The following is an 11,695-nucleotide window of genomic DNA, read 5'->3' on the forward strand; positions in this document are numbered from 1 at the left end:
CACGGAGCGCGCGACGTCAGCGGGAGGAGGTGGAGAACGGAAATACCGAGAGAGCGTGTTATTGTTTCTACAAACTCACATTGTTTATTGTAGTTTTACTTTAATGTAACCTGAAGAAAACCCCGAACAAAAAATAAAACAAAAAATAGAGTTTTGTTATTTGATAAATGGTTAAATATCCAAATCAACACAAGCAGAAGGAACAATCCAGCTATTCAGAGAGAACCTGCATGACAACATTAGACCTTATCCCCGTCCCCATGTATTTATTTATCAGACATGTGCATCTGGTTCATGGAGTTGACAATTTGCCAGTCGAACACAGCACAACAAATCCGGCTTTGTGGTATAAAAATCCATTTTAATAGAGCATAAATCAGTTCAGACACCACGCTGGGTTTACATAAGTTTCTGAGAACAAACCCGGTCTGCGTGCAAGTTTGAGCTCATTTTCTGACAGTCTCTCTAAGATGTGGTTTACCCGCTTGAACTGAGCAAACTTATTTTTTCCTGAACCTGACTGCCGATTTAAAACTGCAACGAAAAGAAAAGAAAGCTTTCTGGTGATCTTTCGAAACTTTAAGCTTCTTAATTGTGTTAATTAAAATAATTTGATTGCATTTATCAAGCGGTTTCTTCTTTTTAATCAGGACCACAACATTAATTAAAAGTTCATGAGTTGCCTAAGCGTTTTTACCTTGGCCAATAAGCTGCAGGCTTTCAGAGCCCCTTCCTAAAGCAGCTTATGCTTTTAGGACAATTGCCAACTTTGCCTGTTCATCCAATCTTTAGCAAATTTCCCAATATTTATGACTGGAAATGGAACACAATAATGTAAAAGAGCAACAATGGTGAGAATAAGAATAACCCCAAACACTGTGAGACTGACTCTTCTGTAAAGTAAGGGTTTGTTGTTCTCAGTGCAGTTTGTGGCCTCAAAAAGCAGGCCACCGAAGGCAGTGGAAATGTATTTTACTCGCAGGTTCACTCAGCTCGGGGAAACCTGGTTTCAGGTACGCGTTTGCTAACTTTCCCCTCCAGCAAACCGCGTCGCGTCGACGGGCTGTGTGGTTGCAGGACCGTGTCATCTCAGTCATGAACCTGTACAGTACCTCCACTCTGGGTTACCCCGTGGGTTAGTCCATGAAGAGATTGCACTGTAGGTGGAGGTGGGTGGGGTGACGTGACATTCATAACACTCCATAACCTTTTCAGATATTAAAATGGTTTTTATTAATGTCATTCTCTAGCATTAGTCAACACTCCCCCTCCATGCTGTTGACCGCATTATAAACATTGGTTCTTTGTCATGTTGTGCTGAAGTAGTGAGTAACATTTTCTTTTTTGTTTCTAGAGAATCACACTATTCCCTTTGTGCTCTGCACTGTCAAACAAAGACCTGGGACATGGCGTCTTGGACATTTTGTTCCACTTCTTGGTTCCTGAATCACATCAATCACATCCCCATTCTCGGCCCATAGTTTTAAGTTCTCCTTTATAATAAAGGAAGATATACTTTGCGTGTTTGTCTTACACTTTTTTTTAGCAGCCTCCTCAACAGCTTGGCGCACTGTTTCAAAACAAAGACCAAGTCACGATCTGAAGCATGGCAGAGTTCAAAAACACATTTTTTCCCTTTCAACCCCTTCCCCTCCCTTTAAGCCAGGTGTCTTCCGATTGGCTGACCCTTGCAAACAAAACATCCGATCAGCAGGGTGGGCGGGGCTTCTCCGCTCACAGCCAGAGCTGCTCTTATGGACAACAATCCACCAGGGAAACACAAGAGCAAAGCAAACAGCATACAAAACTTGAAGACAGTTTAAAACACTTTTACATTCAAATCAAAAGACTTTGAAGTATTTGTTTGATATTTCAGGAAGCCACTGAAAAACCAAAGATTGATTTTTTTTCCATTTAAGATAACACTTCCTGGATTAACAGAAGCAAAAATCACAGACTTTGTTGATTGCTAAACAACATGTAGGAGTCAGTGGAAAGTCTGTTTCATGATGGATTGATTTTCGGTTCATTCTCACTCATCAATGAAAAAAAAAAACAAAAAACAAAAAAACCCCCAACGAGATCAGTCAATCTCCCGTTTCTCAAACGGGACTTCTGAACAGTTTCATGCCTTGTTAAATGAAAATGAAAACACTTTAAATGTCTTAACGGAAAACAACATTTTAACAAAGAGTTCCCAGAATAAAAAAAAAGAAAAAAAAGAAAAAAGGATTTTCCCCTTTTCTTTTCACTACGCTGAGGCAGCCTGTGTGGTGAATGCTCTCATGTGAACAAACCACCAAGACACATATTGCACATTGTGATGGGGTATGCTAGTGCCCTCAGTTGGCCAAATTCAAAACTACATTTTTTTTTCTGTTAAAAAAAAAAAAAGAAAAAGTAATTTAAGTAAATCTCAAGTCCATCCAACATCGGGTACCTCGCAATTATTTCACTTGCTTTATAGCAAAAACTACGTGACCACCCAGCATCACACCTGTGTGATTTTGTTTTCTGGACATGTCCCCCCAGACAGTGGGCGTTAAAATAACAGTCTCCACTATTCTGGGAATCCTTTTCCGCAATTTCTTGGATCCCGCAAGGCTGCAGAGAACTGATCATTTACTTAATCTCACAGTCAGACATGGTTTGGGCTTTGCAAACTCCCTTTCCAGCTACTTCAAAGGCAGCTCCTTTGTAGGTTGCGACGCACTGGCCGTCTGTGCGCAGGTCTGGCTGAACCTGCTCCCACACCTTCTGTTTGGGGTTCAGCTCTTTATCGGGCTCCCCTGCAACAAAGACATCATTGTGAGAAATTAGAATCCCCTGTGTACTTCAGTAAACCTCGACACTTGCAGGGTTTGTGATTCCAGGAGGTTTGCTGTTAACAGCATCCTCATGGAAAATGGCTACAGGGATTTGCATGCATCCAACCACAAAAGCTCAGAAGAGCCAACGGTGAAGTTTGGGAATGATGTCTGCTCTCAGCCTGCAGTCCGATTCTCACCAAAGGTGCCTCGCAGAGTTGGAGGAAACTTGTGTTTGTGTGTCGTGTTAAAGTAGTGCAGTACTCACAGTCTAAATACTGAGGCTCCATAACACTGATGAAAAGAGGAAAATAATGAGGCGTGTGATCAGCACTATCTGCTGAGCGCACATCTATTATGACTATTTGGCTGAGAATAGGTTTAGCAGGAAGCTACAGCAGTGAGGCTGTAGTACCTGGGAATCCCTGGAAAGTCACTCTATCCCCTGGTATCGCTCCGTTTGGAGGATCAAGGATTTCCAGCTTGTCTTGTGACGAGGCACACATGAGCATGGCCTGGTTCACAATTCCTCTCGTCTCCACTGGCCTCTCGTTACACAGCAGGACCACCATACGATTCTGCATCTGCACGAAGGGCAGGAGAGTCCACATGTTCAAGCGAGAACAGCAAATGACGGTAAAGTTGATGGGAAAAACAAACAAACATCCGAAATCAAATAGGACGGTATTATTGGAATCAAATTCTCACTCGGTGTTCAGTCTAATTGATTTTCTAATCAAGAACTCTCAATGAGATGACGAATGCTTGATGTTGAAGAATAATGTCAGTGCTTTTGGCCAGTGCTTTGCAGAGGTGTGAAAAGCTGGAATGTCCTTCCCAGAACTGGTGCAGCAAAGTTAGGCACTTGGGATCAAAAATCCTAAGAGGCGATCGTGATATTTTAGCCATACTGGTGACTTTAGTTGTTTAAAATCAGCCTAAAGAACACTTCAAAAGACTATGCTTGTCTTTCTGGTGGCAGTATTAGAAAACATTACCACTGTCAGCAATTTGAGGATTTTTTTTAATGCTATTATTTTTAATCACCTTTTAAAACCTTTGTTATTATTTTTTGTGAGTGTACACAGTATACTAATTTATAACAAAGTAAACATAATAGTGTTTTGGGCTGTTACTGTTCACAGTTACACAGATCTTCCTCCTTCAAGGCTCTGAGCTTCAAGCATTCCATCTCTAAAATAAAATAAAGGATACTACATAGAGGCGTTCAAAAACAAACGGAAGATTGACATCGAGGTGTTAAATCTTAACCCTAATTTGAATAACGGAATAATTGGACATGTCCTGGTACTTACAAAAAACCCCAACCAAACAAAACTACCATACAGTGATATGTTAGATGACAGTGTTCCTCTAAATATAAGACAGTTAAGTGATGGCTTTTGTTACTTGACCACAAAGTACCCTGACCTGAAATCTGTCCAGCATTTACGGGACACAAACTGGGAGCCAGGCCTTTTCCACTAAGACCAGTGAAATGACCCTCATTCCAGAAGAACAGAGGCGGTTACAGCCAGAATATTCAGTTTGCCCACCTCAGCCATTAAAATAACACACTGATGTTCATGTAGACAAAAATACTAAATCACAATTTTAAGGTGGAAAAAAAAAGTATAACCTTCACAGACCTTCCCGCTTACCATTATTTTTAATGGTCCGGTCTACGCGACCTTCGTCAGGTACAGTTTTCTCAGTACCTGTAAGCCAGAAAATGTGTTTTTTTCTTCACAAAGACCTTTCCCACTATGCACCTGTCACTTATTCAGGTGTGGAGTCTTCCTAAATTTGTAAGTAAAAAAAAAAGAAGACAAATCCTACTTTCAGTTTAGTTTACACTGTCGTCCCTCAGAGGGAATCGGCTCAATAGGGCAGCTTAAACTACAGTCACCGGCCACTTCTTAAGTACACCTTGCTAGTGCTGGTGACTGCAGAGGCCATTTGAGTACAGTGAACTCACTGTCATGTTCAAGATAATATCAGGTTTGAGATAATCTGAGCTTTGTGTCATGGTGTGTTATCCTGCTGGGAGCATCCATCCGAAGAGGAGTACACTGTGATCACAAAAGCATGGACGCTGTGGTGTTTACGTCACTTTTTTCCCCATTATTTTAATGCTCAGTTTGAACTTCAGCAGGTGGTCATGACCATGTCTGCATGGATAAATGCAACAACTTGCTGCCATGTGATTGGCTGATTAATTACAATTTCTGTTAACCAGCAGCTGAACAGGTGTACCTAACAAAGTGAGTGTGTAGAGTGTAACAATTCAAAAGATATTGTTACACTGTCAGTATCTTTGTGCTTTGGGCTGTTACTTCGATAAAATGAGCAGTCTGAATATATCACACAGGCTTCAGGGAAACAAAAAAAAGTAGATTATTCAGTCATCTAAAACATTGATGACCGGTAAACAGTTTTATCTTGAAATAAACAACACTAGATTAATACTTGATATTTACCTGCTCCACAGGTACGTGCTGAGACAGTTCACTGACCACCATCCTGGGAAAAGCCTCTCCCACATCGATCTGCTCCACGAACAGCCCGTCAGTGTCTGGAATCTGCTGGGCCGTGACTACACGTCCAATACGTAGGTCCAGGCGGGACACGTCCACCTGCTTCTTTGCCACCTTCGGCACTCCTGGCATGAAAGAAATGCCGCAGTGTCAGCAGGGTACACGGTCTTTCTTTGCAACTGATTTTCCTTATGGTGTGTGCTCCTCTAATATAAGAATCGACAGATTTGCTGCATCTGTAAAGAAAATCTTTGCTGTTAAAAATCTAAAGTTTTAAGGATTAATGAAGAAAACGCTCGGTTTGACTCAACTTCCCCACCTTTCACAGGATTCTCCTACGTGATCCATTTAGTAGATGACACAGCTCTCTTTATTACAACTACCACAAACTACAACTATAAACTCAGCTATGTAATACTACCTACAGGTGTCAGGGAGTATTTTGGCTTCAGGTCACTCCTTACTCCATCCATGTGAAGCAACATTAAACCAAAGAAATTGTGGAATCAGACTTAACTTTAATTTCCTATTCTGCTTGAATGTTGTGCTTTTGCTAAGTTTATGATTCAGGTGGGTATACTTTGAACACACCACCACCACCACCATCATCATCATCATCACCATCACCCACGTTCTCAACGGTATAACCCTAAATCGCTGCACCCAGGAGCCAGGTAAACAGACAAAACGCATGGACGCTCAGCAATCACATGCAGGAGGATAATCAGGGGAAATGGCAAAAGTATGCGGACACTACATATTACACTCGTATGTATATGCAGCTGCTGCATTCCTCATTCTCCAGGCCTCCCGGTGGACGCACCTTTGGGCTTGCCGTATGAGGACACACGGCCTCGGAAACCCATCTCATGAAGCTCCCTGCGCACCGTGGTGGAGCTCACGCTGGCTCCGGATGCGCTCTGAAACTCGGCGGTGAGCGCTTTTATGGAGGGCAAACACTTCTCCAGCGCCACTCTCTCCAGCACTTGGCGATCCTCCTCTTTCAGCTTGTGCGGTCGGCCGCTCCGGGGCAGTGCCGTCGTTATTCCTCCACGCTTCCACTTTAAAATCACGGCGCTGACAGTGGACCGGGGCAGGTTTAACATCGCCGAGATCTCACGGACGGACTTCTTGCACAGGTAGCATCCCACCACGGTGCCCCGCTGAAACTCACTGAGCTCCTCGCTGCGACCCATTGTGCTGCAAATGTTTGCAGACTGCTTTTGCATCGATTCCCACCTCCTCCTCCTTCGCCTCCTCCGCCTTGGAGCTTCGCTCCCCCTTTTCTTCTTCTACGGTTGGCTCTCAGGGCTAATTTTAACTATAGCCCACTATCGGGTATATTACTGCCCCCGTATGATGACTAATAGCAATTCAGTGACACTACGGGCTGGATTGTGTTTCAAATGACCTAAAAGTGTTTTAACGTGATGCAAACAAGCGAGAAGCAAATAAAAAAAATAACTTTGAGAAGCTCTTTGAACACATAGATTGATCCTGCAACATACTTTTCTGTGTTACAGCAACAGGATAAATAATAAAAACAATAATAGTAAAAAAAGTATCAAATGACCGTAGTTAAGCTCTTATAATGTATAATTTATTTACCTACACAACGGTGGTCACGGCAGATGCCCACCCCCACCGAGCCTGGTTCTGCCGGAGGTTTCTTGCTAAGGAGTTTTCCCTTCCCACTGTCGCCTTGCTGAAAGGTGGTCTTTGATTTTTAAGGTTTTCTCTGTATTCTCTATATTATTGTATGGTCTTTATTTACAGGATAAAGCATCTTAAAGCGAATGCTGTTGTGATTTGGCGCTATATAAATAAAATTTAATTGAGTTCTAGCGCTTTTCTACTCGGGTATAGCACCGTGCCACCTTGCTGCCCCACTATTCTTTTGCACTGTTGCCCCACAGCAAGAAGGGCCTGAGTTCAATTCCACCATGTGGAAATAAGTTCATTGGAAACACTAAATTGCCCATAGGTGTCAATGCGGGAATGTGAGCGTGAATGGTTGTCTCTGTCTATGGGTTAGCCCTTGGACAGATGGCGGCCTGTCCTGTCCTGCCTCTCGTCGTTAGACAGCTAGTCAGTCTCCAACACCCCCCCGAAAAGGATAAGCGGAAGTGAATGCTTTTCTACTCTACTTGAGGCCACTGTTAAAACTACTTTATACAACATGCCCAATCCACCCCCACTTTTTTTATGGTTAACACACTCCAGTGAATGAATGCATTAAAATTATACATTGTGTCTGACAGACTTCACCTTAGCTAATTGGATTTCCAGAGTGAATTTGTCCTTTCTGGAGCAATTTTCCTGAAATTGTATGACAAATGTTCTGGGGTGCTGTGCAGGCTTCCAAGAAGTTTGTGCTCCAGTTTCAGTTTGACCGACTGATGATCCAAACATCCATCCATCCATCCATCCATCCATCCATCTATCTATCTATAGATATTAAATTTTAGCTTCCTTAAAGAATTAAAGTCTTCAAGTCTTTTAAAAAACTTCCACAATTCTTTGGGGGTTTTTTTTTCAGATTTTATTTTTCAGATTTTATTTTTCTCATAAAAAAGCAAAACTGCTATTCCGTTTTCCTCCAACTGCACACAATTCTCCCGAACATGTCCTCAGTTTTAATACCTACAGACATGTGAATGGTGCTTGGCTCTCTGACACACTGTATGGGTGTTCGTGCTCCAAAGTATTTTCTTGAAGATACTCCCCCCCCCCCCCATTTCCACTTATTCAACTTCCCTGGAGAATGTCAGACAAGTGAGAAGGTTAGACTATGTACTGATTCAGAATAAAGATTTTTTTTTTTAAAATCTGCTGCTCTTAAACATCGTTTACTTGAAAATGGGCATTGTGGTCAATGCAACTCTTTTATGAGGCTTTTTTTTGTTTTGTTCATTTAACACACAAACACACAGAGACATGTAGTTATTTTGAGTGTTAACAATAGCCGTGATCACAGTTTTCTTCATTGTGTGAGCATAAAAGTTTTACTTTGGACTACTGCATCTGTTGTGCCTCCATGAAAGCCCCATTAAACATTTAAACCTCCTAGTTTGATCTCCAGTGTAAGTGCTTTCCTCCCTCATTATTATGACCTCAAACTGGCAGACCAGTGTGCATTAAACCCTCTCAGTGTAACAGCTTACCATTAAGGGAAGCAACTTGAATTTGTTTACTTCACCACAGATGTCCACAGTGACAACAAATAAAGGGAAGTCACAGGAGAACCAAGTTCTTTACTGGTCTCCTACTTTTTGACAAAGGTGACCAAGGAATGCATTAATAAGAGAATGTTGCATACAGCAAATATTCATGTGTCTATGAATATAAGTGTTTGAAAGAGGATATGTTCATATTATTTTCCACATGTGAAATTGCAGATGGATACGAAACATCAGTTTTCACCATGGTGTCACACGTGATTTTTTGAAGTACTAAAGTAAGAACCAGCCAGAACCCGGTCGGTCAAGACATCAAGAAGAGAAAATGGGGCTGGATAGGCCACACACTCCAAAAACCATCCGACAACATCACAAGGCAAGCACTGGACTGGAACCCACAAGGAAAAAGGAAAGTGGGGAGATCCAAACAGACGTGGAGAAGATCTGTCGAGAGCGTAATGCATAATACTGCCGGAATGACGTGGACCCAGCTGAAGAGAACGGCCCAGAACAGAGTCCATTGGTGGCCCCATGCTCCACCAGGAGTCTACAGGAAAATTGATTGATTGAAAGTAAGATGACATAGTTAGATCGATTATTTGTCGGAGGAAGACACAATTTTTCCTTTTTTTTCTTGGTACACCACCACAGTGGCATCAAACTAAATCAAAGAATGAAGATGTGACTGAAGCAGTCACATGATCAGTAAACACTAGGGACCCAGTTCCATTGGGACCCAGAGATGCCCATAACATAACATTAACACTGCCATGTGTGATAGATGACATGATATGAGATATGTGATATGTTCATGAGCTGTTTCTCACCTTCTCCAAATTTTTCCCTTCACATCATTCTGTTTTCATTTGTCCAAAGAGTTGTTTTGTCTGTTAGTTTTCATTTTTTTAGAACTTTGCAGGCACTTTAAGTTTACAGGGAAAGTCAAAGCTAACCTTCTTGCTTTAGAGTGTAACCAGTGGTTTGCACCTTGTTGTGTATTTAGATTCATAAAGGCGTATCTTTATTCCAGTCAATGATACATGTCATCTCCCTGAGAGTGTTTTTAACTTGCTTAGATGTTGTGAAGTTTTTTTTAACCATAACAAGAATTCTGTCATCATGCACTTTGATCCAGTGTTGGTCAGCTGGCCAGTGCATTCCTTCTTTTTAACAATGGAACAGATTGAGTTGGCTCCAGATCTCTTTGGACCTCATATTGAGAGTTTTAGTGAAAAGTGACAAATCAGCCTTTGGAATCCAATCCAGATATTTTATCTGCTAAATCATGGAATAAAAGAGGAACACATTGATTGAATTGACTGTTTGGTTTTAAAAAAAGTGTCATTGTCCAACAAGTTTTTTTTTAAATTTATATATATATACATATATATATACACTCAACAAAAATATAAACGCAACACTTTTGTTTTTGCTCCCATTCCCCATGGGATGGACGTAGAGACCTAAAATTCATTCCAGATACAGTTTGTGCAGAAATTGTTTGGTTGTGCAAACCAATTGTTCCAGCAGCTGTCTGGGTGGCTGGTCTCAGACGATCTTGGAGGTGAACCTGCTGGATGTGGAGGTCCTGGGCTGGTGTGGTTACATGAGGTCTGCGGTTGTGAGGCCGGTTGGATGTGCTGCCATATTCTCTGAAACGCCTGTGGAGACGGCTTATGGTTGAGAAATGAACATTCAATGCACGGGCGACAGATCTGGTTGACATTCCTGCTGTCAGCATGGCAATTGCACGCTCCCTCATTGCTTGTGGCATCTGTGGCATTTTGCTGTGAGACAAAACTGCACATTCCAGGGTGGCCTTTTGTTGTGGGCAGTCTGAGGTACACCTGTGCACTACTCATGATGTCAGATCAGCATCCTGATGTGGCACACCTGTGAGGTGGGATGGATTATCTCAATATAGCAGATGTGCCCACTACCACACATTTGGACTGATTTGTGACCACTGTTTGGGAGGGATGGTTATATTGTGTATCTGGAATGAATTTTAGGTCTCTACGTCCATCCCATGGGGAATGGGAGCAGTAACAAAGGTGTTGCGTTTATATTTTTGTTCAGTGTATATATATATATATATATATATATATATATATATATATATATATATATATACATATATATATATATATATATATATCACTATGTGCTGTCATTGTTTTGTGTGTATCATTTTTTTATTGTACATAAAACAGACAGGTTTGTAAAAGTTAGAAGAAAAAAAAACCCGATTCAAAGTTATCATAACAGACAGTCAAAGACATTCCTACACATGCATCATGTATAGAACAAGAAAGGAACAGAGACACTCGTAATCACACTTACATTGTTTTTAGGTTACAAAATAGAACTGGTCTCATATCTGCTGGGTATATAGTTTACAATATATTGATACCATCCATTTCACATCCACAGAGTAAAGATTTAAAAAAAAAAAATACAATGATATACTGTAAGCAACAACTGACTCATCTCCCATTTTCATTACTGTAGCCCTCTGTCTTTAAAGCTGTACCTTAAAAGAAGGCTTCAGTCTTCACCATTCACTGGAGTGTTAAAGTGCAATATAGCAATATAGAAAGGTTAACACAATCAGAAAGAGCCACACAGATCAAAAAGAAATAGCACACCCTGGTTAAGCTACCAGTAATAAAACAATGCTGGATAAGGCTTTATTTTACAAGTCCAATATTTCTTGAGGATTTCTCTTTTTTGAAGAGGAAGGAAAAATGATTTGCAAACAATTATTGGGAAAATAGAGTATTGATGATACGTGATGATTCATTTCAGGTAAGTTCAGAGATAATCGCACTACAAGCAAGCATAAACTAAACTACATATTATTTATATTACATGCATCATTAATGAAACTATTTTTATGTAAAATATGTAAGTTTGTTGTTCAATGTAGTTTGATTTTGATTTTTAAAATGTGGCAGGTGGTGAAAAAAAGAAAATGTCTCTTTAAGGCAGGATAACTGGGTGGGGCGATCGTGGCTCAAGAGTTGGGAGTTCGCCTTGTAATCAGAAGGTTGACGGTTCGAGCCCCGGCTCCGACAGTCTCGATCGTTGTGTCCTTGGGCAAGACACTTCACCCGTTGCCTACTGGTGGTGGTCAGAGGGCCCAGTGGCGCCAGTGTCCGGCAGCCTCGCC

At 41.3% G+C, this 11,695-nt stretch overlaps 1 protein-coding gene across 3 annotated transcripts; it reads right to left on the minus strand.

Moving 5' to 3' along the window:
• Positions 1–2,202: 2,202 nt before the first annotated feature.
• On the minus strand, positions 2,203–6,620 carry LOC113024336 (aminoacyl tRNA synthase complex-interacting multifunctional protein 1-like). 3 transcript variants are annotated; one of them, XM_026171313.1, is made up of 5 exons: positions 6,168–6,620; positions 5,288–5,469; positions 3,223–3,391; positions 3,076–3,101; positions 2,736–2,789 (listed from the first exon to the last, which is right to left on the minus strand). In XM_026171313.1, exons 1-4 carry the CDS (start codon positions 6,571–6,573, stop codon positions 3,079–3,081), a joined length of 780 nt encoding a protein of 259 aa, XP_026027098.1. In that variant the 5' UTR covers positions 6,574–6,620; the 3' UTR covers positions 2,736–2,789; positions 3,076–3,078. The 3 variants fall into 3 exon arrangements, with proteins under 3 accessions (XP_026027096.1, XP_026027097.1, XP_026027098.1); XM_026171311.1 differs by lacking the exon at positions 3,076–3,101 and having other exon boundaries at positions 2,203–2,789; XM_026171312.1 differs by having other exon boundaries at positions 2,722–3,101.
• Positions 6,621–11,695: the final 5,075 nt, after the last annotated feature.

Source organism: Astatotilapia calliptera, chromosome 6 (assembly GCF_900246225.1).
Source record: "Astatotilapia calliptera chromosome 6, fAstCal1.2, whole genome shotgun sequence".
Taxonomy (NCBI): domain Eukaryota; kingdom Metazoa; phylum Chordata; class Actinopteri; order Cichliformes; family Cichlidae; genus Astatotilapia; species Astatotilapia calliptera.

Excerpts from the sequence above, each read along its gene's own strand:
- LOC113024336 (XM_026171311.1), bottom strand. The coding sequence starts at position 6,573 with ATGCAAAAGCAGTCTGCAAACATTTGCAGCACAATGGGTCGCAGCGAG. Across the intron at positions 3,392-5,287 it reads AGCACGTACCTGTGGAGCAG|ATGCAGAATCGTATGGTGGT; the intron begins GTAAATATCAAG and ends CCCTTCGTGCAG. Across the intron at positions 2,790-3,222 it reads GACTTTCCAGGGATTCCCAG|GGGAGCCCGATAAAGAGCTG; the intron begins GTACTACAGCCT and ends TCTTTGTTGCAG.